Source organism: Globicephala melas, chromosome 19, assembly GCF_963455315.2.
Source record: "Globicephala melas chromosome 19, mGloMel1.2, whole genome shotgun sequence".
In the NCBI taxonomy this organism is placed as follows: domain Eukaryota; kingdom Metazoa; phylum Chordata; class Mammalia; order Artiodactyla; family Delphinidae; genus Globicephala; species Globicephala melas.
The window spans coordinates 51473380-51499905 of NC_083332.1; the positions used below are offsets into that span (position 1 = coordinate 51473380).

The 26526-nt window shown below is 39.3% G+C and overlaps 1 protein-coding gene across 4 annotated transcripts in view; it reads left to right on the forward strand.

The window, feature by feature from the left end:
• Positions 1–26526, forward strand: part of CNTNAP4 (contactin associated protein family member 4) — a 264163-nt gene that overhangs the window by 162641 nt on the left and 74996 nt on the right. For all 4 annotated transcript variants that reach the window (XR_009559901.1, XM_030863289.2, XM_060288512.1 and 1 more), the window contains 3 exons: positions 1584–1845; positions 16518–16667; positions 22413–22584. Coding sequence is in view for 3 of the 4 variants with exons in the window: in XM_030863289.2 (XP_030719149.2) it covers positions 1584–1845; positions 16518–16667; positions 22413–22584 (584 nt within the window). In the remaining variant the exon portion in view is untranslated. The remainder of the gene's footprint in view (positions 1–1583; positions 1846–16517; positions 16668–22412; positions 22585–26526) is intronic.

Consider the following 26526-nt stretch of genomic DNA (forward strand, 5'->3'; position numbering starts at 1 on the left):
CTTTTCAAATCTATATTTAGAAAATTTGTTGAAGATTATTTTCGGGTAAAATAAAAACATTTATCTTGATTTCTGAAGCCTGTTAAGGAACATTCTAATTATTTCTAAATAGTTCGGACCTTTACATTTTTTTTTAATCCTTAAATATGTATTTAACTCTAATAGCAAAATAATCCTTCATGTACAATATTTTAATGAAAATTCATGCAATTCTAATGTATCTTGAAGATCTACCTAAAAACCATTAGATAAGAAATAATACATGTAAATCTGATGACAAGCACATAATGATAAGAAAAAGACAAAAATGGTTCAAAAAAGAATGTAAGTACTACATTGTATTATGCAATGTTAAACCTAATAAAATGAAAAATAGGCAGAGGGTATGAACAGACCGTTCTGAAGAAAGCGAGTCCAGAAGAGCAACAAACTCATGAAAAATGCTTAGATATACTGTTAGATAAATGCAAGAGAAATAAGAATGATACATCACTCTGGTATTTTGTTGTTGAACTTATGCAAATTTAAAAGATATGTAATACCTATTGCTGTCAAGGATGTGGGGAAAAGCATATCTTTGTCAAGGATGTAGGAAAAGCATACCTTTGTATACTACTGTTGGAAATGTGGAGAATTTAACTTTTTTTGGTGGGCAGGGAAGAAGCTGGAAATATTTATTAAAACATGTAGATACAATAGTTCTTTATTTAGAACCCTCTTCTGCAGAACTGCAAATACCAGCACATAGAGAAGCATGCAGAGTTCTTTATTCTTGCATTGTTCAGAGAGGCAAAACCTGGAAACAAAGTGAATATACATTAACAAGGAAACAGTTGACTAAAATTGGAACATTCACGTAGTAAAATATTATGCAATCAATAAAAGTAGGAATTAGGCTTCTGCCAGATAACTCACAGGGATTTCCGTAAGTTATTTGTTAATGATAAAATCATGATACAGTAAACAGCATAAAACATGGCTCCTATTTTAATAAAACAAATAATGCCTAGTGTGTAGGTATATGTATTCAAAACACATTTAGGTGTACGTGAATGTACATATAAGTGAACACATAACTTAAACATGTATATACATATATATGTGTATATATGTATTTGTATGTGTCAATGGAAACAGAGAGAATTATGAAAAAACATGGAAGGAAAACCAGTAGCTCATTAATGTTGGTTATGTTAAGGGATGGATTAGAAGCCAAAGGCAGCAAAAGGGTGAAATAAGTGGGAAGAGAAAACCAAGTAAAACATAAAAAAAGAGTTGTTTTAGATAAATTTTTTATTGAATTCAATTGCATTGAGTTAGATGCCTGTGTGAACTGAGAGATGGAGAGGAAATAATTTCACCCAGAAAACGCAGGGAAAGACTTGCCTGACCATGTATCCCTGGATTTGAAGAACTTTTAAGACATATGGCAAGGATTTGAATATTCATGTTGATAGAAATTTTTGTTGTTGTTTTAAATCAGGGGTAATTAGAGATTGATAAACAGCCTCTGTATTTCAGATTTTATCACTAAGGTGATGTGAGTGTCATTCTTAAAGCTTTTTCTTTTACTTTATTCTCAGGGAAATGTGTTGTTTTCTTGTTCAGAACCACAGTCTGTGCCTGTGACTTTTCTGAGCCCCAGGAGTTACTTAGCACTGCTGGGCTCTTCCGGGGAGGACGAAGTTTCTGCCACTTTTCAATTTCGAACCTGGAATAAGGAGGGGCTACTGCTATTCAGTGAGCTTCAGCTGGTTTCAGGGGGTCTCCTCCTCTTTCTTAATGATGGAAGACTTAAGGTGAATCTCTACCGTCCAGGAAAATTACCCAGTGACATCACAGCAGGTAATAAGTGCATTCCTGCAGGCAAAGTATATGCGTTTGAAAGATTTCCTTATCTCTCTGTCCCTTCTCCATAAAATTTTATGCTTAACCCAAAAATTAATATTTGTTTAACAAATGAATACTTGAGTTAATGAGATTATCTCTTCCTTAGAGGAACTCAATTCCGATTTTCTTTTAAATATGTCTTCAACACGAGCAGTTCTTATTAACCAAAATGATAGTTGTGGGGCAATAGAAATTTCCTTCCATGACCCTCTCGCCCAGTCCAGGTAAATCAATATATCCCGAGGAAATGTGTTCTGGGAAAAATATGACAGACTTTGAAATGGACCCCAAGTTTGCTGGGTATCTTCAGTGGAAGATGAGTCTTGTGTAATACAATTATTAGTCTTATCTGGTCTTTGAGAGATGGGGAGGGGTCTTTCTGGAATCTATATCTGTATCTCAATATTAGTGTGAATGTAAAACCTAAATATTTAGTCAAATTAACTTTACTTGTTGCTGTAGTTTGTGTGGTGTTGCATATATTTGGGGAGAAGATTTGTGTAAAGTCTCTCATTTGGGAACCAAATGGAATTCTCTGCACTTCTAGGCAATATGGTGCCATTTTAATGACTAGAATATAATTAAAGAGACTGTATGAGTGTCTGGAAAATTGATGTCTAATTTAGGTCAGTGCTTTGGGTGAGGGATATTTTTGTCTCTTCATTAAAATTATATAATTCTTGACAAAGGAGCTCCATCACATTTTCATATATATGGAATAATACCCAAGCCAAGCAACTAGAGGTCACATTGGGGTAAATTGCGACATCAAGTTAATAAATGATCTTTAAAAACAATTTAAAGATGCCATTGTACTACTCATCTATATTAACTATGACCAAAATTAATAGAATATGACTGGGAGAGGAAAAAAAGTTAAAATACAGTCAGAAACCAAATGTAAGAAACACAGGTATACAAATGAATATGCCTAGTCTTTGTGTATCTATTTTGTTGTCCGTATATTGCTGTAGTTTAAATGTGGGAACTGAAACTTCAATATCAGTTATCATTTTTAAAGGTACTGTGCTGTGACTTTTTAATGCAATACTCAAAATGTGGTAGATTTGCAGGCTTGACAAAAGGAAATAAAATAATCAGTGTCATATTACTAATTAATAGGCTCCCTAAAATGAGGTGCTAAAAATGTAAGCTTGCTATTAATGTAGTTTATGTATGTAGTTTATTGTGATGTTATTTGACATCCTCTGGGGTGGTTATATTCACAGCCTAATTTTCAGCATCTTAAAGAAGCTGCTTCAGTACAGCGTTATTGTACTGAGCCCCATGAAGCTGGTTCATTTCTAAACACTTTACAGGCATACAAATTTAATAAAATAACTAGGTGTAAGTCTATCTAGACTACCCCAAATGATTTGAAAAATTAATGTTTAAATCCGTGTACACTGTCATCTATTATGACATCATATGACTTTGGGTGACTGTGCCCATAGCTAATAACAAGGATCCTCGACAAAATATGAAAGTCAATATATTAAAATTGTTACACTTCAGATAACACAAGTAGGACTTTACACACCAACTCCCCCATCCCCATCTTTCTAGTTTCTTTTAAAGTATTAATTTTTGCTAGTTTCGGTGAGGAAAGTACATTTTGCATTGGATAGTGGGCTATTTAAATGGTATGGGTGAGGGGTCCATTTGTTTCTCTCATAGGAGAAGACTTTCTCAGGTACAGTGTTCGATAATTAAATCAGTTGTCAGGTTGTATCATAATGACTCGGAAGAGAATGGATGACCTATTATTGGTGGGTGAGTATCATATACTAAATCATTCCATTCTATAAGGATGGCTCAATTTTTCTTTGCTACTGGAGATATAAATTATTAATCTTACAGGTTTTCAAAGCATAGAGTTTTTATGCTTTTTACAATGGAATAAAAATTTATATTATGTTGAGGAAGAATGGAATTGTGCAGATGTTTGAATTATCAGGCTAAATTTTTAATGTGATGTAGTTTTACAAATCGTCATTTGGAAAGGTTCAAAAATACTATGCCAGGGCTTCCCTGGTGGCGCAGTGGTTGAGAGTCCGCCTGCCAATACAGGGGACACGGGTTCGTGCCCTGGTCCAGGAGGATCCCACGTGCTGTGGAGCGGCTGGGCCCGTGAGCCATGGCCTCTGAGCCTGCGCGTCCGGAGCCTGTGCTCCGCAACGGGAGAGGCCACAGCAGTGAGAGGCCCGCGTACCGAAAAAAAAAAAAATACTATGCCAGCCTCAGTCATTTTTGAAATATTAAGGATATTATAATAGTCTAAATCGTAAGACATATTAGTAGCACTACAAAATCACTCACGACATAAAATGTTGTCAGTCTCTGTCACCTTCATAGATGGCAAAGCAAAAATCATTCAGATCAAGAACCTAACGAACAATACGGTTATATTTTCCTGTTTAAAACAAGTTATTTATTGTCAAATTTGAGATTGCTGCTATGAGTTTTACATTTCTGCTGTTGCTTTTGCCTAAAGGTGAAAATCAGGTCTGAAAACAAGCTTCTTGCTCCCATGGGCAGGGACTGGCAGATGCAGCCTTACAGTATTTGAGATGTTTCTTTTTAAACATCGTTATTGGAGTGTAATTGCTTTACAATGGTGTGTTAGTTTCTGCTTTATAACAAAGTGAACCACCTATACATAAGCATATATCCTCATATCCCTTCCCTCTTGCGTCTCCCTCCCACCCTCCCTATCCCAACCCTCTAGGTGGGCACAAAGCACCAAGCTGATCTCCCTGTGCTATGTGGCTGCTTCCCACTAGCTATCTGTTTTACGTTTGGTAGTGTATATATGTCCATGCCGCTCTCTCACTTTGTCCCAGGTTACCCTTCCCCCTCCCCGTGTCCTCAAGTCCATTCTCTAGTAGGTCTGCATCTTTATTCCTGTCCTGCTCCTAGATTCTTCATAACCTTTTTTTTCCCCCATATATATGTGTTAGCATACAGTATTTGTTTTTCTCTTTCTGCCTTTCTTCACTCTGTATGACAGACTCTAGGTCCATCCACCTCACTACAAATAACTCAATTTCATTTCTTTTTATGGGTAAGTAATATTCCATTGTATATATGTGCCACATCTTCTTTATCCATTCACCTGTCGATGGACACTTAGGTTGCTTCCATGTCCTGGCTATTGTAAATAGTGCTGCAATGAACATTGTAGTAAATGACTCTTTTTGAATTATGGTTTTCTCAGGGTATATGCCCAGTAGTGGCATTGCTGGGTCATATGGAAGTTCTATTTTTAGTTTTTTAAGGAACCTCCATACTGTTCTCCATAGTGGCTGTATAAATTTACATTCCCACCAACAGTGCAAAGGGTTCCCTTTTCTCCACACCTTCTCCAGCATTTGTTTGTAGATATTTGTGATGATGACCATTCTGAGCAGTGTGAGGTGATACCTCATTGTAGTTTTGATTTGCATTTCTCTGATGATTAGTGATGTTGAGCATTCTTTCATGTGTTTGTTGGCAATCTGTATATCTTCTTTGGAGAAATGTCTATTCAGGTCTTCTGCCGATTTTTGTATTGGGTTGTTTGTGTTTTTTATTGAGCTGCATAAACTGCTTATAAATTTTGGAGATTAATCCTTTGTCAGTTGCTTCATTTGCAAATATTTTCTCCCATTCTGTGAGTTGTCTTTTTGTATTGTTTATGGTTTCCTTTGCTATGCAAAAGCTTTTAAGTTTCATTAGGTCCGATTTGTTTATTTTAGTTTTTATTTCCATTTGTCTAGGAGGCTGGTCAAAAAGGATCTTGCTGTGATTTATGTCATAGAGTGTTCTGCCTATGTTTTCCTCTAAGAGTTTGATAGTTTCTGGCCTTACATTTAGGTCTTTAATCCATTTTGAGTTTATTTTTGTGTATTGTGTTAGGGAGTGTTCTAATTTCATTCTTTTACATGTAGCTGTCCAGTTTTCCCAACACCATTTATTGAAGAGACTTTTTTCCATTGTGTATTCTTGCCCCATTATCAAAAATAAGGCGATCATATGTGCATGCATTTATCTCTGGGCTTTCTATCCTGTTCCATTGATCTATATTTCTGTTTCTGTGCCAGTACCATACTGTCTTGATTACTGTAGCTTTGTAGTATAGTCTGAAGTCCAGGAGCCTGATTCCTCCAGCTCTGTTTTTCTTTCTCAAGAATGCTATGCCTATTCGGGGTCTTTTGTGTTTCCATACGAATGGTGAAATTTTTTGTTCTAGTTCTGTGAAAAATGCCATTGGTAGTTTGATAGGGATTGCATTGAATCTGTAGATTGCTTTGGCTAGTACAGTCATTTCCACAATGTTGATTCTTCCAATCCAAGAACATGGTAGATCTCTCCATCTGTTGGTATCATCTTTCATTTCTTTCATCAGTGTCTTATAGTTTTCTGTGTACAGGTCTTTTGTCTCCTTAGTTAGGTTTATTCTTAGATATTTTATTCTTTTTGATGCAATGATAAATGGGAGCATTTCCTTAATTTCTCTTTCAGATTTTTCATTATTAGTGTATAGGAATGCAAGAGATTTCTGTGCATTAATTTTGTATCCTGCTACTTTACCAAATTCATTGATTAGCTCTGGTAGTTTTCTGGTAGTATCTTTAGGATTCTCTTTGTATAGTATCATGTCATCTGCAAACAGTGACAGTTTTAATTCTTTTCCGATTTGCATTCCGTTTATTTCTTTTTCTTCACTGATTGCTGTGGCTAAAACTTCCAAAACTATGTTGAATAATAGTGGTGAGAGTGGGCAACCTTGTCTTGTTCCTGATCTTAGTGGAAATGGTTTCAGATTTTCACCATTGAGAACGATGTTGTCTCTGGGTTTGTCATATATGATCGTTTTTATGTTGAGGTAAGTTCCCTCTATGCCTACTTTCTGGAGAGTTTTCATCATAAATGAGTACTGAATTTTGTCAAAAACTTTTTCTGCATCTATTGAGATTATCATATGGTTTTTATCCTTCAGTTTTTTAAAATGTTGTATCACATTGATTGATTTGCGTATATTGAAGAATCCTTGCATTCCTGGGATAAACCCCACTTGATCATGGTGTATGATCCTTTTAATGTGCTGTTGGATTCTGTTTGCTAGTATTTTGCTGAGGATTTTTGCATCTATGTCCATCAGTGATACTGGCCTGTAGTTTTCTTTGTGACATCTTTGTCTGGTTTTGGTATCAGGGTGATGGTGGCCTTGTAGAATGAGTTTGGGAGTGTTCCTCCCTCTGCTATATGTTGGAAGAGTTTGAGAAGGATACGTGTTAGCGCTTCTGTAAATGTTTGATAGAATTTGCCTGTGAAGCTATTTGGTCCTGGGCTTTTGTTCATTGGAAAATTTTTAATCACAGTTTCAATTTCAGTGCTTGTGATTGGTCTGTTTATATTTTCTATTTTTTCCTGGTTCATTGTCAGAAGGTTGTGCTTTTCTAAGAATTTGTCCATTTCTTCCAGGTTGTCCATTTTATTGCCATATAGTTGCTTGTAGTAATCTCTCATTATCCTTTGTATTTCTGCAGGGCAGTTGTTACTTCTTCTTTTTCATATTTAGTTCTATTGAGTCTTCTCCCTTTTTTTCTTGATGAGTCTGGCTAATGGTTTATCAATTTTGTTTAACTTTTCAAAGGACTGACTTTTAGTTTTACTGATCTTTACTATTGTTTCCTTTATTTCTTTTTCATTTATTTCTGATCTGATCTTTATGATTTCTTTCCTTCTGCTAACTTTGGGTTATTTTTGTTCTTCTTTCTCTAATTGCTTTAGGTGTAAAGTTAGGTTGTTTATTTGAGATTTTTCTTGTTTTGTGAGGTAGGATTGTATTTCTATAAACTTCCTGCTTAGAACTGCTTTTGCTGCATCCCATAGGTTTTGGGTCATCGTGTGTTCATTGTCATTTTTTTCTAGGCATTTTTTGATTTCCTCTTTGAGTTCTTCAGTGACCTCTTGGTTATTTAGTAGCATAATGTCTAGCCTCCATGTGTTTGTATTTTTTACAGTTTTTTTCCTGTAATTGATATCTAGTCTCATAACATTGTGGTTGGAAAGGATACTTGATTCGATTTCAGTGTTCTTAAATTCACCAAGGCTTGATTTGTGACCCAAGATATCGTCTTTCCTGGAGAATGTTCCATGAGCACTTGAGAAGACAGTGTATTCTGTTATTTTTGGATGGAATGTCCTATAAATATCAGTTAAGTCCATCTTGTTTAATGTATCATTTAAAACTTGTGTTTCCTTATTTATTTTCATTTTGGATGATCTGTCCATTGGTGAAAGTGGGGTGTTAAAGTCCCCTACTATGGTTGTGTTACTGTCAATTTCCCCTTTTATGGCTATTAGCATTTGCATTATTTATTGAGGTGCTCCTATGTTGGGTGCATAAATATTTAAAATTGTTATATCTTCTTCTTCGATTGATGCCTTGATCATTATGTAGTGTGCTTCTTTGTCTCTTGTAATAGTCTTTATTTTAAAGTCTATTTTGTCTGATATGAGAATTGCTACTCCAGCTTTCTTTGGATTTCCATTTTTGTGGAATATCTTTTTCCATCCCCTCACTTTCAGTCTGTATGTGTCACTAGGTCTGAAGTGGGTCTCTTGTAGACAGCATATGTACGGGTCTTGTTTTTGTATCCATTCAGCCAGTCTATGTCTTTTGGTTGGAGCATTTAATTCATTTACATTTAAGGTAATTATCGATATGTATGTTCCTATTACCATTTTCTTAATTGTTTTGGGTTTGTTTTGGTAGGTCTTTTCCTTCACTTGTGTTTCCTGCCTAGAGAAGTTCCTTTAGCATTTGTTGTAAAGCTGGTTTGGTGGTGCTGAATTCTCCTAACTTTTGCTTGTCTGTAAAGGTTTTAATTTCTCCATCGAATCTGAATGAGATCCTTGCTGGGTAGAGTAATCTTGTTTGTAGGTTTTTCCCTTTCCTCACTTTAAATATGTCCTGCCACTCCCTTCTGGCTTGCAGAGTTTCTGCTGAAAGATCAGCTGTTAACCTTATGGGGATTCCCTTGTATGTTATTTGTTGCTTTTCCCTTGCTGCTTTTAATATTTTTTCTTTGTATTTAATTTTTGATAGTTTGATTAATGTGTCTCAGCATGTTTCTCTTTGGGTTCATCCTTTATGGTACTCTTTTTGCTTCCTGTACTTGACTGACAATTTCCTTTCCCATGTTAGGGAAGTTTTTGACTATAATCTCTTCAAGTATTTTCTCAGATCCTTTCTTTTCCTCTTCTTCTTCTGGGAGCCCTGTAATTCGAATGTTGGTGCGTGTAATGTTGTCCCAGAGGTCTCTGAGACTGTCCTCAGTTATTTTCATTCTTTTTTCTTTATTCTGCTCCCTGGCAGTTACTTCCACCATTTTATCTTCCAGCTCACTTATCCGTTCTTCTGCCTCAGTTATTCTGCTATTGATTCCTTCTAGAGTATTTTTAATTCTAGTAATTGTGTTGTTCATCACTGTTTGTTTGCTCTTTAGTTCTTCTAGATCTTTGTTAAATGTTTCGTGTATTTTCTCCATTCTGTTTCCGAGATTTTGGATCATCTTTACTATCCTAACTCTGAATTATTTTACAGGTAGGTTGCCTATTTTATCTTCCTTTATTTGGTCTTGCAGGTTTTTACCTTGCTCCTTCATCTGTAACATATTTTTTTGTTGTTTCTTTTTTTTTTTGATGGGTGGTGCTGTATTCCTGTCTTACTGGTTGTTTGTCCTGAGACGTCCAGCACTGGAGTTTGCAGGCAGTTGGATAGAGTCAGGTCTTGGTGCTGAGATGAGGACCTCCGGGAGGCCTCATTCCTATTAATATTCCCTGGGGTCTGAGGTTCTCCGTTAGTCCAGAGGTTTGGACTTGGAGCTCTCACCACAGGATCTTGGGCATGACCTGTGGGAAACCAAGATCCCACAAGCTTCACGGTGCAGTTAAAAAAAAAAGAAGAAAGAAAGAAAGGAACAGTACAATATCAAAGAATAAAATAGAAAATAAAATTAGAAAGATAAAAAATATATTAGGAAAAATAAAACTATAATTGAAACAACTTCAACAAGGTAAAATACAACCACAACAGAAAAAAGAAAAAAAAAAAAAGCCCTGGCTATGCGGGTGGAGTTTAGGTGGGGGTGGAACTCTAGGCAGGGGTGGGGTTTAGGGTGGGGTGGGTCCTAGGCGGTTAGGGGGGTGACGTTTGAGCATGGGGCAGGGCCTAGGTTCAGGACCTAGGTAGCTGGAAAAGTCCCTTGGGGGGCGGGGCCTAGGTTGGGTGACATTCAAGCATGGAGTGGGGTGTCTGCTTAGGACTTTGGGAGGGGGAGAGGCAGCACATCCTAAGGAGGGCCTCTGGAGTGTGGGGTTCCGGAGTTCGGAGGTAGGGCCCTGAGTGAGGGTGTGTGGTTGGGGTTTAGGCCCAGCTCATTGGACGGGGTCTCCCAGTGTAGAGGTGGGGCCCTGGGTGGGGGGGGTGGGGGCGGGGCTTGGGCTCTGTGCGCAGGAGGGAGGCTTCGAGGACAGAGGATTGGGCCTGGGAGCCCAGCAGCCTTCCTGGTGCCTAAGTGGACAGGGGACGCACTGGCCACGTTCCCTTCTGTTCCTCCGTGCCCCTCCCCCACCTTCTCTCCCAGGTTCTCCCCCCTAACGGGGGTGGGTACCGCTTGGTGTAGGAGCTCCTCACCTCCCCCAGCCACCCCTCAGGGGTGCCGGTCCTGGAGGTCCGGCCTTTACTTGTACTCCGCCTTGCCTTCCTCCCACTCCCTCAGGACCTGCACAGCTGGAGGGGGCCTCTGTGGGCAGAGGATCAGGCCTGGGTCTTCAGCAGTCTCCCAGGGGCCCACGTGGGCATGGTAAACCTGGCCATGCTCCCTTTTGGTCCTCTGCCGTCCCAGTGGTTCCCCAATTTCCCCTTTTGGGCGTGGGATCCCCTCCCCTCCCACAGCCAGCCCTCAGGGGCGCCCATCTCATCCTGCCTCCACTTCTCCTCCCCCTTCACTACCCCCACACCCCACGTCCTACCCAGTCACTGGGGGTTCCTCCCGTTCCCTTAGGTGTCTGTGGTCCCCCACCAGTACCTGGTAGGTACCCTAGTTGTGAGGAGACGCGAATTCCACATTCTCCCAGTATGCCGTCTCGACTCCACCTATGAGATGCCTCTGCGTGTTTCAGTTACTAGGCCTTCGTGAGTCTTGTGACCCTGGCAATGGGACTGCCGTCTTGATTTGCCTCACCCAGGAGAAGCCATTTTTAAAGTTCCCCCTTCTTCCCTTTCACTGTTGGAATATTCCTGCTTTTCACCTTAGAACCCCATCGCTCCCTGAAAGTCCCTCTTTCCCCTAAAGTGTTTGGCAGCATTGACCTCCATGTTTTCCTCTTGGCAAGAGCAATCTGGTGTCATGGATCTTTAATTCTGGTTAGTGGCTATAGTTAGTGAATATAGGAATGTCTGGCACAGTTTCAGAGCACTAAAAGTTACTTGGAACAGGCAAATTCCTTCAGTTGCTCCTTGAGTAATGGCCTTTGTCTAATTGCCTTTTGCTTCTTTGCAAAGAATCTACCCTATATAGCAGGGTTGTTTTCTTTTTTCCCCCTTTACACATCCTACTTCATGGATGCCTGTTATAATCTTATGAAAGAGCGATGCTAGCTAAAGTGTCACAATATTTCCGTAGCAGTTTAAGACTGGTCCCTGATATTATATACAAGGAGCAGAGATAAACCTTTTTCCTCCTCCTATATTTTGTGTGTCTATGTGTTTTGGGGCCTGAGAGGGAGACAAAAAGAGAGAAGGAGAGAGAGAGAGAAAAGAAAAGAGGAGGAGAAGGAGAAGAAGGGGAGAGGGAGGAGGTTCTTGTAAAGGATCCCACATTCTCCTGCCACCTGCACTTGCAAATCTTTCCATTTATTCTTCTGTTCTTCCAGCTGGAGGTGTCAATGGTTTCTACCCAGAGACCACAGTGGTCATACCTGCAATCAAACAGTTTGGGTTTGTTGCTTATTGCAACAAGGAGAACCCTCACCCAGGGGAACCATGGGAGAGTCTCATTACAAAGGTGTTAAGGATGACTTGTCGTAGGATTTTAGGTTGAGTTAGCTGTTTTGCGTGGGGGGTTCAAGGAAATGGAAAATTGCTTGGGATTAAATGCTGCCAGGAGCTGAGGGTAACTGGTTAAGTATCTTTGTAAGTATTATTTAGAAGGATGGAGGAATAAAAGAAGGCTAAATCTGTATTTGATTTAAAAAGTCAGTTGTTATTCGTATTAGCCAGGAGAGGACTTGGTATTTTTGTGGTTTGCACAGTAGCCTTGCTTTTGTCTGTGCTTAAACCAGTCTGTAAAGTACTTTTGGAGTTTGTTTGTTTTGGGGGGTTTTTTTTTGGTCCCAGTTCGTTGTAGTGACAGAGTGACCTTGTCTAATATTGATGTTCTGTGAGCTTGTTATGCTCAGTCGGAGAACACCAAGGCCTAGCTCCAGACGCCCACCAGCATCTCACACCACCAAGGCCTCCCTGAGAGTACCAGGCCACTAGCCCCTAGCTCTTAGGGGCTGCTTTTCTCTTTCTCATAGTTAATTGTTTAACATGAGCAAAACAATAAGGGGACCACCTGTCGTGCAGGCCGAGAAGAGTGTGGGTTTTGGAATCAGCTCACCAGCTGGATACTTCCTGGGGTGATTTGTTTTTCCTCTTGAGGTTTATTTTCTCCATATTTAAAATGAGAATAACAGTAGTAATGTTGAAGATTAAATGACATGATGCATATAAAGCACGCAGTACCTGTTATGAATAATAGTCACTAAAACTGTTATTATTTTATTATTATTATACCAGCAACATATCCCTTCCCCTACATTCAAAAGTTGTGAGTGGTGGGAGTCGTGTACTAGAATTAGCATTTAGTACCTTATACCATGAATCAGAAAAAATACATATCTGCAATTCCTCCTTTTCTTCCCCTCTTTCACCGTGATGTGGCCTTGGAAAGGGGCTCACTTCTCATCAGACATTAACGTGGAAGGAGCTGTAGATTTAAAAGAAAAATAGAATCCAATTTAAAAATTATCCTTTTTATTATGTAGAGTTAGGTGAAATGAATTAAATGGGTCTTTCATTATTTAATTTGAGCAATAAATCCCAGTGACAGGTAATAAAAGTCTCCTCATCATAAGCGAGCGCTGTCTGTTACAAATGAGGCTCAAGAGTAGCTTTCTGAAGCTCCCCCGCAAACACAGCACAACTTCGTAACCCGCAAGCTGGGCAGATGGGTGCATTTAACGGTGTCACGTCGCAGAATGGCTGTCCTGACAGACTTGTCTGTGTAGCTTTGCTTCCACCATTTGTCCTAGGGTTCTATCTGTCGTTTTTTTTTTTTTAATAATTTTCTTTTTCTTAATAATTATTTTTTATTTTAATAACTTTATTTTATTTTACTTTACCTTCCTTCCTCCCTCCCTCCCTCCCTCCCTCCCTTCCTTCCTTCCTTCCTTCCCTCCTTTAGACGACGAATCATCCCAAATTGAGGAGGTGGACTTTGAGGGCAAGATTTATGATTTTTGTTCTTAACTTGTTCAGACTTGTGTTCTTAATCTAAATTAGCTTCTGTATTGACAGAAGATGTCCCCAAGCCTTTGACTTTATCCTGCTGCAGCTACCCAGCAGCTACCTGGAGCACTGCTACTCAGAGTGTGCTCCTTGGAATATACTGGTTCACTGAAATACTTATTACCAAGATAAGTACAAAAATTGAGAGTAGTCTCCTAGAAACCGTTATAGCAAGAAGGTATTGCCACACCTTCTAAGCATATGGTCAGTGGGCTTGCATTTTATATATCTTCTTTCTTTAATGTTTCAGTCATTCATTTTTATTGAATTTTATAAAAGTATCAATCTGCAGTAGATCAGAAAAGAAAATGTCCATAACCGCAGGTAGTTTGATGAGCACCGTCCCAGGCCAATGGAAAGCCTAAGATGAGATAACAGAAGCAGAGCCTTGTATCCAGGCACATCCGAGCTTTGAGGAAGAGATGGTGGGAGACGCAGGGTGGGGTGAGGAGGGTGGGAAGTGTTCGTCCGTGTGACGCAAAACTCAGTACAAGGATTCTCGCTCTAAATGTATCCTCTTAAAGGAAGCACAGGATGACAAATGTGGGACATTTGATTTATTTTAGTCCAGTCTCATATCGTCAGGGATTATGTAACTCTCTTCAGCCGTCTATTTCAGAGTCCACTCTTAGAAAATGTGTCTAAAAGTATCTAGCCTACATTCTTCGGTTTTCAGTTTTTAGGTCTTTCTCATTATCTTTCACAAACCAAATCAGAATTGGGTCTTTGGAAATCTTCTTTGCTTCATGGATATAATTTAAAAATAAGCTTTGGTGCCCAGGATGGAATTTGTGTTCTACTAAATGCATACAGGGCAAAGAGCTTCGGCATCTAATGGAGCTTCCATGCATTTTCTGTCTGAAAGCTTGTGGTCAAAAATAGCTGGAGGGCTTCCCTGGTGGCACAGTGGTTGAGAGTCCGCCTGCCGATGCAGGGGACACGGGTTCGTGCCCCGGTCTAGGAAGATCCCACATGCCGCGGAGCGGCTGGGCCCGTGAACCATGGCCGCTGAGCCTGCGCGTCTGGAGCCTGTGCTCCACAACGGGAGAGGCCACAACAGTGAGAGGCCTGCGTACAGCAAAAAAAAGAAAAAAGAAAAATAGCTGGAGAAATAAAGAAATTGCACATAATATCAGGAAAGAGGCCCATGACTTTTAGATTTAATAGAGTACTTATATTTTTGCTCAGTAATTTGATCTGCAAAATCATACAGAGTTGACTGTTCGGTGGATGTAAACCTTACTGGTTTGCCTACAATAGAGAGACTTAGATTCCGCCTGTCTGCTGAGTATTCAAAACAGAACCTTTGTAGACTTAATTCCCTTTAAGAGGGAAAGGCTCCACCATCTCCTGGATTCATGACACTGGGACTGCCTTAGGAGGGACTAGTGACTGTTTCTATAGGTGATAAGAAAACCTTGATTTTTGATTATAGCAATTTTTTATTATATATATAAACTTGGAAAATACAGAAAAATTATAAAGAGAAGTAAAAACAACCACAGTTTTCTTTTATGCAAAAATTACTGTTTATATGTAGAGATATTTCCTTTCAGCCCTTTCCCATATTTATATAAAATTAGGAATATAATAAGAATTGTATGTATAGAGTCGATTCTCAATACTTGCAATAGTTATGTTCTCTGAAGTTGCTGTGGACATGGAATTAGCAAATACTAAACCATTGTTCCCAGGGGAAGTACAGGGTTAGCTTCCTGTGAGCCTGTGGTGGCAACATTTTTGTCTACCTATCAACAGAACCTTGTATGTATGATTGTGTTTGAAGACACGTTCTTTGGTATTTATTATTGATTCACCAACATTGAACTCGTGGCCTACAGCACTCTAACTCATGCCTGAATGAAGTTTATCCATCACATTTATTTTCTCCATAAGGCAAATCATAGCATTCTTGCACTTAAGAACACTAGACAGCCCTTCATCACTGTGCCAGGGGGCCTTTTAAACAGCAAAGTCACCAACAAAAAACACAAAAATGTGAAGACAGCTTTACATGTGAGAGCTGAAAGAAGAAGTTTTGCCTTACTTGACCTCAGCTAGAAGCATGCATGTCAGTCAACTCAAATTTTTCTCTGCTCTGTGCATTTCTGTGCCTGACCCCAAAAGTGCCCTGAGTATTCATTTGGAAGCTACCAATAAATTATGGCAACTGGTTGAACTTGCAGATACGAAATCTGAAAGTTATTATGATCAGCTGTGTAAATCTGGTTTTCCACGCTGCTTTATTTTTTAACTTTGCATTATACCACTAGGCTTTCAGCATGCATTATAATCTCTTCAAATATTTTTGTAATTATTGACTTCATATACTTTGCTAAATATTCTAGTCTCACAAAAAATGACTACAGCAAAGTGTAAAAGAGCAGATAAATCGTTTATTGGGTATAAACTAGAATTTTGGAAAATATCTGTGCTCTTCCCAAATCCCTCCTTTTAAAAGGTAAATTACATGGTGGAAGCTGAAAATTAGCCCATGCCAAATAAGATTTGAACCATTGAAAGATTTTAACCATTCAGGATTGTCCAAAGTTGAGTTAGAATTTTGTTCTCTTTATTGAGGCCCCAAGAAAGGAAGATAATCATGCACTGTTTCCACGTAGAGGGTGCTGATTGCCCACTGACCTCCCTTTCCTCTCTCCCTTCTTCTTTTCTTTTGTTCATAGTTGTGAGGGATTCTCTGGTGGCGCAGTGGTTGAGAGTCCGCCTGCCGATGCAGGGGACACGGGTTCGTGCCCCGGTCCAGGAAGATCCCACATGCCGCGGAGTGGCTGGGCCTGTGAGCCATGGCCGCTGAGCCTGCGCGTCCAGAGCCTGTGCTCCACAGCGGGAGAGGCCACAACAGTGAGAGGCCCGCGTATCGCAAAAAAAAAAAAAAAAAAAAAAAAAAAAATAGTTGAGTGCTGCCCTTGATTGAGTGATGTGTACATTGCTATTTCTAACCAACTGCTTACAATGTTCACTGTTAAGAGGTATCTCTTTTAACTAATTTTACCTCCCCCAGGTGTTGGATTAAATGATGGGCAGTGGCATTCCGTCTCTTTGTCTGCCAAAAGGAGTTACCTGAGCGTGGTGGTGGATGGCCAGGTGGCTTCTGCATCTCCTTCCCTGGGGCCTGAGCAGATTTATTCAGGGGGCACCTATTATTTTGGAGGTAAGAGAAACGGTTGCTCCATATGGGCAGTTGAACCATGTTCGCAGTCACTTGCCCTGTGTCTTAAAGTCATCGTGTTTTAACCAGTGTGAATATTATGGAATAATTTCTCACTTTCTTTGAACATGGAAATGTTGAGTAGATCACGATGATTAATTGTGACCTAAAATGCATTTCTTTGAGGTGGACTGACTTACGTTTATGATTTCTATAATGAGATTGCTTGCAAGTAGACCATGCTCTTCAGTTCTCACTTTCAAATGTTGTTATATTTTCCTGATGTTGAATGGCCTTACATGTTTGTCTTTTTCAGATTTTATGGGCTCATTTCATTGCACTGTTTTCCTGATCATGCCTCTTAGCTTTTCTAGAGCATTCTTTTTGCTTTTCTGCTGCTCAGTGCAGGTCAATATTATGCCAGTGGACAAAAAATCTAACTTAATTAGCCCCAGAAGCCTCTTCTCACTGCTAAGTAATAACGCACTGATATAGTTGATAAAATGAAGGCATTAGCCTTCAGCACCAGGCCATCTCTCTTAAAGAACAAAAACAAATGAAGTGTTTACTTGTCCAGTGGAAGTTTGATTGAACTAAAATCTTCAAAAAGCAAACCTTGGAAGTGGAAATGAATCTTTAGCACTGGAAAATTAAAATAAGGCAATACTTAACAAATATTAGAAAGACAAAGTTGTAAAACTGTTAGTAGTAAGACTTATTTTTAATCATGACTTGAGGTGTTTCTTCTTGTTATTTTGAAATGTAATCATGACTTCTGTCTAGAAGCACTTTTGAATTTGGTTGAAAGCCCAGTCTTCATTATTCATCAATAAAATACAAATTCCTTTCTAAGAATTGACAGTAAGTACACAGACCATGAATCATTCATCTTACATTAAGAGTGAACGAACAAACCAAAAAACCCCTACCTAATCCATTACTGTGAAAGGCAGCATAATGCCAACAATCTTAAAAGATATAATTGCTTCCTTTAGGGTGATGTGTTCATTTATAAACCAAGTGGTTTATAAAACCTTATGGAATATATGATTGATTTTATAGCAGTCCATAGGAACATGTTCGTTTAATACATGGTAGGATATACAAACAGTCCCTGACTTAGGATTTTTCAACTTTATGATGGTGCGAAGAAATACACATTCAATAGAAACCGTACTTTGAATTTTGATCTTTTCCCAGGCGAGTGACATGTGGAATAATACTCTCTCAGGATGCTGGGCAGTGGCAGGGAGCCACAGCTCCCAGTCACCCGCGCAATCCCAGGGGTAAACAACAGATACACTTAAACCATTCTGTTCTCACACAACCAATCTGTTTTCACCTTCAGTACAGTATTCAATAAATTACGTGAGGATTCAACACTTTATTATAAAGTAGGGTTTGTGTTAGGTGATTTTGCCCAGCTGTTGGCTAATGTAAGTGTCCTGAGCATGTTTAAGGTAGGCTGGGCTAAGCTATGATGTTTGGCAGGTTGGATATATTAAACACATTTTTGGCTTAGGATATTTTCAACTTACAATGGGTTTATCAAGATGTAACCACATTGTAAGTCAAGGAAGATCTGTGTAGAACAACTTAAGAGCTTTCACTTCAAAGGAAAAGATTTAGAAGCACCAAGAGAGGTAAGAAAAAACCCAAACATTTTGTTAAATGATGCAAAAAAGAGATGATAAAAATAACAGACTGCATAAAAGTGTAAGTAACGAAAATAGACTCATAATTCTTAAATTATTTTAGACTCTTCATGTTCAGATTTAATGATGCCTACCTATTTTTTGTACAAAATTTTGATTGATTTTTATTCACACTATAATATTTTATAATGAAATATATCACATGTGCACTCTGTAATTTTGCTTGTTTTTATTATGATACATATGATATACACCATTTTAATTAAATGAACTTAATAATCTTTGAATAGTTTTAGATTTACCAGAGGGTTGCAAAGATACACTGGGAGTTGCCAAATAGCCCACACCCAGTTACTTCATATTGTTCACATCTTACATCATATATACAATTTAAAGAATACTAATTATTATTTTTAAAATACACATCTGCACATGCATTTTCCAGCTTAAGAAAGATAACATTACCAACATCCATTTGGCCCTCCATGATCATACCTCTTCATCTCCCCAGGTAACCATCGTCTTGAATTGGGGTTTTATGCCTCCTGTCATGTTCTTTATGATTTGACATCTATGAAGGTATTCCTGAGTCCCTAAACAATATACTGTGAAATGTTCCATAATAAAATGCCAACTTCAGGGCTTTTATTTAAATAACCAATCTTAAGTTTACTTAGGCAACATCTCTGTTTATTCAATCATCTTCTCAATTGGTAACCTTAAGTACCAGAGTATGTTTGATCTTGTCATGAGATTCTATTAATCACTAAGTATATACCTTGCAAGCCCCAGGGCACCCTGACATTTCCAGGGCTGCGAGCAAGGGTCCAAAGGAAAGCAGGAGGCCTCCTGCTGCCACATTTCTCCCTCCTCCTCCCAGCCTTGTGCCTTCAGGACCTGGTAGAGGAGGTCCATCCTTCTGGAAGCCCAAGTAGGGCTTCTGGGGTGGGAATTCTGGATTCTGGGATGGGCTAGAGGGGAGCAGTTTCCAAGTGGGCACGTCACCGTCCCCTGTGAGACCCCCTGTTGCTATGGGCAGAATCATGGCTGGAGGAGGGTTAGAATAGGGTCCCCTAAAGGGCAGGACTGGCTCAGGGGCTCATGGTCTGAGTGGTACTGGCAATGGGGTGACCAATGATGCCAAAATCTTGACTCTCCATGCACCAATGCCGAAAAGAAATACGGAGGCAGGGTTTTGGAGGAACGAGAAAAAGTAGCTTTATTCTTTGCCGGGCAAAGAGAGGACACAGCAGCACCCACCCCCCGCCACTCCCTGGAAATAGGAGAGATTTTATATCCTAATGAAGGTCTTGCTTTTTTTTTTTCTTTTGCGAAATTTCAAAACAACCACAGCTGGCGTCAGGCAACTTGGTAACTGGGGTTGGTCTTTTCTGAAATTATTGGCCGGTGACCTTCTTTCTGAAACAAAGAATGCTACAAGGGAGTGTAAGGGAAGAAGAAAGCCAGGTGCAGAGTGTAATTCACACGGAGTCAGAGAGTAATCATCTTTGTGAAGGAGAAGTCCAGCTACAAGTGTTGGTTAGTAGTAACAGCTAAAGAATAACCAGGACTGCTTAACTCTTTCAGGCCTGTTTATGTTGTTTCCCAGCCTGTTCACTGTTTCCTTATTTTCCTTGTTTATCAGAAAATAGAAGTCTCATTTTTATTTAAGAGAAGTCTTATTTCTATTTTTGCCGCACCACCAGCTCTCCCGTTTTAGCACTGAAAGCCTGGAGTCCTGGGAACAGCCTCCCTGCTTCCCACCCCCAGAGCAAACTTGGCGGTTGGTCACCCTAGAAAACCTTCTCCGCCGTGTGGATGAGAGTCCCCTTTACTCCTAGGATCTGTTTTATCTAGATGGAGGGCTTTTCTTAGGTAGTTAATTTTGGGGCAGTCTGTCCCACCAGCCTGGGTTGTATTTGCTTTCCGTGTCAGTCTTGAGTGTGACTATTGAGAGAGCGGGCTGCCCGGAACTCACAGCATTCTGCATCTACTGCCGCACGCCACTCTTTGCCCGTCATTGTTTACGTTTTCTCCCTCCTCAAATGTATGCCTTTCAAAAACTTACTGAGGTCAGTTTTTATCATTTATAAACTATAAAATTTAAATCTGGGTTCTCCAGATTGAGGATGGAGGAAAGTCTAACTTCTGTGTATTCCCCTATGCAATCTTTGTGCGACTGAATAACACACCGTGTAGCACAAGCTAGAGATACTAGACTGTGTGCAGAATCCTCACACTCCTGCTTGTATAAATCAGACATTATCCATCCAGTGAACTGGCTACACCACCCTGAAGTCAAACCCGACATCTTCTGGTACGTGCAGTGATCATTTATCTGCCATCTCAGAGGTGCTTAACATGCTGCCTGCCTCTAGTAATGCATCCATCCATTAATTCAGCATGAAAGTATTCCCTAGATATCTTCATATTTTAGAACTTTCATCCCAAACCAGTTCAGTGCTGAATTTCTCTCTGCTGTTGCATTATATTAACCTGTGGATGTCTGTTATCCTAGGCTAATGAGACTCACCTGGGTTGAACCCTACTTTGTTCTTTAGAATCTCTTGCTTATTAAACATTGTAGCCAGGAATGTGAAGGGCCTCCTAATATGACCGCTGTGCTCTCTGTAAAGTTCCATGACCTCTCCTTGTGACTGTGAGTTTGCTTAGTTTTGTTCCCTATAGAGGCATACCACACAATTTATTTTATTCTGAAATAGTTTGAAATGTGTCAGGAAACACCACCTGGAGAAAAGGAGATTAGCAGCGCTGTTTATATTCCTGGCATATTGTAGCTGCCCCAAATATTATTGAACTGCTACCCTCTCGGGTTTTATTTTAACATTCTTAATTGGTTAATAAGTCATCTAGAAAACACATCCAGATTATGGTAACTGTATCCTATACCACAGAAGAATTTTAAGCACTGAAAGTGTGTGTAGAACCATGTACAATTAACTGATACTGAAAAAACTTTCATCCCCTTTTCTTGATATATTAAATTTAAAATTTCAGTCTCCATTGCTTAAAATATAATATTTCAATGTGCCTGATAACAGTTTTAAGTATGAATCCTGGCCTTTCCTTGCTGGGTAAAAGTATTTTGTTAGGAAAAAAAGCATTAAGGAGAAACATCCTCTGTCAAAATATTTAATTATAATGGAAATTCCCTGGTAGAAAACTAGCATGGATTGTACAAGAGTTAGGGAATTGCTGATTCATTTCTTATTCTTTGAAATTATATTAGTGGTTGACAACCATAACAGCTAAGAAAGATTAATGAAAAATACATAAGTATAATATATGTGTTCATACTCCATAAAATTGTTTATTTCACTTGGATAGAGAAGCACTGAGAACATCATTAAACCCCAGACAGAAATGGTTAATATTATAGTTCTTTATTATTTAAATAATTAGAAACAGGTCTTAGATAAGTGTTAGGAAAAAAATCAATATAAATGGAACACTCCTTTATGAGGCAGAGAATAAATAAAGTCAAACAATGAAATGTTTTTGACATTAAGCCATTATGATTTATTAAAATGCATGTATATGTGGCTCTTATATGCATATGAAAAGTATTTAATTACATAAATAGTTGTAATTTTATTCCAAGTCATCGTAACTCCTTTTCCGAATAGCCTTAAACACAAAGGTATTTCAGCATTATTGATTTATCTTTTCTTGTCTACAGTGCATGCTTTCATCCTTTATGCTCTTCTCTTTGCATCCCAAAAGACTAAGTTCCTGTGTTTGAGTTATATATAATTTAATACTGCTGAATGACATGTTCAGGATACTGGAGCTGATCTGTGTATTTCTAAAGTTGGGATCAAGTTAGTATCCTTGCACGTAATTATTATAACAGTAGTAATTTCCTATGAATCCTATGGTAATAAAGAGAAATATGTTTGTATGAATTGCTATGTGTAATTTAGATCAAATGAATGATGACTGCAGTAGGCTTTCCCCTCCATTTCAATTTAATAATCAAATGCCTATTTTAAAAATTTTTTTAGTGAAGATACTGAGTCCTGATTCATTATGATGTATCCTGATCAACTTTGTATTGTTTTGTTTTTATCAGGTTGTCCTGACAACAGCTTTGGATCCAAATGTAAAAGTCCACTTGGTGGGTTTCAGGGATGTATGAGACGCATTTCTATCAATCACAAGATGGTAGATCTGATTTCAGTTCAGCAGGAGTCCCTTGGGAACTTCAGCGACCTTCAGATAGACTCATGTGGAATCACAGACAGGTAAAGGCAATCTCACTTCTCTATTTTGACCTGTCCATTTTCAAACTTTTGGCAGCAGATTGAAATTTGTATGTAAAACAAACATTTTTCTCTCCTTTTTCTTACCATCATCTGTTCCACAGGAAAGAGATAATATTCACATTAGAAATAAGAAAATATTCTTTTAGTTTTATACTTCATATTTCCAGTGATAAAATTTAGCTGGAAGACATGTGACCATGTTATTTATATGTACAAATAGCTACCAATTCACAAAAGGTGATGTTGATGCTGCTATAATTTTAGAGGGGTATAAATGTATCAAAAATATATCATTAAACGCAATAGCTTAGGAAACCCTAACAGTAATCTAGACCATCAGGTACCAGTAAATCAGAGACCTATGTGGTCAGTTATCACACTGGCTTTTGCTTCCATGACAGCTGAATAATATTTCAGAGGCATAGGAATTTAACTGGTTGCTATGGTCCTGATGTGTACCTTGAAGAACCCATTACTATCTTCTCTGCAGGGAAAATGAAGAGGAAACTCCCTGTGAAAAAGTTTGGAGCCGTAGTGTTGATAAAGGTGTGAGGACGATCCAGTAGTTTCAATAGGAACTCCAGTACAGGGCATGCTAGTGCAAGCTTTGGGCGTTCATTGCAGAGGACAAGTAACTTTTAATATAATAATTGATAGTTAATAATTTTAAAGTATTTTTAGGCATGGGCAACTATAGCCAAATAATCTTGCCAGTCATCAAGGCAGTTATTTTTAATTATTGAGTTCAGTGGAATGTCATAGCCTTTCCAGATTAAAAAAAATTAAGCAATGTGACAAACTTAACCCCAACCGTGTAGTAGTGTTCAATATATATTTTGAGCAAACACGTAAATTCTGAGGTTTTTTAACTTTTTTTTTTTTCATTTTTGGCCGCGTGGGGTCTTCATTGATGTGCGCGGGCTTTCTCTAGTTGCGGTGATGAGTGGGGGCTACTCTTCATTGCGGTGTGTGGGCTTCTCATTGCAGTAACTTCTTTTGTTGCGGAGCACGGGCTCTAGGTGCGTAGGCTTCAGTAGTTGCAGCATGCGGGCTCAGTAGCTGAGGCTCGCGGGCTCTAGAGCGCAGGCTCAGTAGCTGTGGCGCACAGGCTTAGTTGCTCCGTGGCATGTGGGATCTTCCCAGACCAGGGCTCGAACCCATGTCCCCTGCATTGGCAGGCAGATTCTTAACCACTGCGCCACCAGGGAAGTCCCAAATTCTGAGTTTTAAAAATAACTTTTTATTTGTATGAAACATTTTATCAACATAAACACACATCTATTATATCTGAAGACCGTTTATCAATGTCTGTTGATCCTGTTTTGAACACTAGTAGATATTATTCTATGTGTAGAAAAAAATAATTATAATCTTATTTTGCAATGGATTAGAAGGCCATCATTTCCTATCTATGAATATGTGTTTATTTAACTCAATTTGTAGAGAAAATAATACTTTCTATAATGAAAGATGATAAAGGGAGAATTGAGACAATAAACCTCAATTGGCTTGATTTGGGGAATAAATGACAGTGACCATCTCCGTAATGACAGCCACGCCAGCTCAGGAACATTAATCCTGATTTTGGGGAAGCCCTGTAGCAAGGCTCCCTGGGCCAGCTCTCTTGAGGTGGGTCTCACTCACAGAAGCAGGGAGCCCTCACCCTCAATGGGTGGGGAGGTTCGGTCATCCACACTGTGAGTGATGGTCATTTTGACCGTCTCAGATCGCAGAACGTTCTTTTGGTACAGGTAGACCCACACCTCTCCAACATGGGTTTCTCTGAAGCTGCCATTTGCACAAGGAATCCATCTTGCCTGCTTTCCGGAGGTGCACGCTTGTAAAACAGAGCATGAGACAGCACAGCAGGAGAATTATGGTTTCGGTACCACACCTTAAAAACGCTTTTCAGAAGTAGCAAATTATGGATAGATCTTGACTATACATTTTTTTAAAGAAAATTTTAGGCTAATGGTAACCCTGGAAATCTTCAAAATAACAGCGAAAACCAACGTACCTTTTATATTTGTATACCTTTTAAACTTCCAAAAGTATCTCTAAGTTCATTCCATTCTCTTATATTCAGAAGAAAATATGTATCCACCTGTCTTGGTCGTATATGCTATACCTGTTGACATAGCTTCCAAAGCATTATTAAATAGAGACTTAAAAGAAACCCTGTTTAGTAGGTTGTATTCTAACTTAACATGAATTAGTATTTAGGTTTGTGTGTGTGTGTGAGTGACTTGTGTAGGGTGATGTGAGTGAGTGAAGGGCCTGGGAATGTGTCTGAATGACGTTACAAGTGTGTGTGTAGGGATGGTGTGGCTGTGTGTGAGCGTGTGCATGTGTGAGTGTACACATGCATGGGTTAATGCTTGAGGACTTGTGTCATTGTGTGTGTCATGACTTGTATGAGTATGTAGGGCAATTTTGGATATGTGCGTGAGCTTATGCATTGTGTGAGAGACTTGTGCAATGACTCTGTTCTAAAATTTATTTTAAATAAATAAATTAATATGTATTTAAATTAATCTTCACAAAAACCCTTAGAACCTGTTCTTAGAGTGTTTGTTTCTTGTAAACATGGAAATAGATGCACAGAGCGGTTAAGTAAGTTGGCTAAGAGGACATGGCTAAAGGCAGAGCCCAGCGTCGGATCTAAGCCCCCTGGTTCCAGGAAGTCCCCCTGCGTGCTACCTGCCATGTTGTACCGCTTCCCTGGGTGCACATCAACATGTATTGCGGTTCATGCTTAATCTATGTAGATTAAACACAGAATCTATGGCTTAATAAATTGCAATTGAAACCAGGAGGAACATTAAAAATATATTTAAAAATCTGACAGACGGAATTCCCTGGTGGTCCAGTGGTTAGGACTCCGTGCTTTCACTGCCGAAGGGCCGGGTTCAGTCCTTTTTTGGGGAACTAAGATCCTGCAAGCCATGAGGCACAGCCAAAAAAAAACCATCTGACAGAATCTTAAACAATGTAGTTCTCTTTTTACTGTAACTAACTTTAAGTTGGATCAAACCTACACATAAAGGTGTACATAAATTTACATATGTGCTCACACTCACACCCACACAGTCATTTACACACATTCTTTATGTGTAAACTAATGTCATTGTACAAATCTCCCACACACATCTATACATGCATATACTCACATATCTCAAAGCTACTTGTCACACACAGTCTACACACAGACACACACACACACCTCCTCACTCATTCATCCATACACAAGCACACTCACACACCTACTCTCATAGACCCATAGCATCTTTACACATGCACCTGCACACTCGTAAGATCATTCCTATACTCTTTACACACTCACACCTTTCTTACTCACAGACACAGACACACACACACACACACACACTCATCTAGAAGCCCTCCCCTTGTCCTCTGTGGACCTGCAAGGAAATCTGGGTGGGGGCTGACTGAGGCTGATGGCCATCAGTCCCTCCATGGAGGTGAGGATAGAACTGCAAAGGGAGCTGTCCTCTATGTCCCCATGTCTTGGGGCAGAAATCCAAGTGGGAGTGGGGTAGGGGTGACAATTGTTAAGGGCATAAATATTTATTAAGTTGCTTGGACGTAAATCACTTATTAAGCAATAGTATTAAGGAAATCTTTTGATATCAACTTTTTAAGATATCAATTGGGGCTTCCCTGGTGGCGCAGTGGTTAAGAATCCACCTGCCTATGCAGGGGACATGGGTTCAAGCCCTGGTCCAGGAAGATCCCACATGCCATGGAGCAACTAAGCCCGTGCACCACCACTACTGAGCCTGCGCTCTAGAGCCTGTAGGCCACAACTACTGATCCCACATGCCACAACTACGGAAACCTGTGTGCCTAGAGCCCGTGCTCCGTAACAAGAGAAGCCTGCGCCCTGCAACGAAGAGTAGC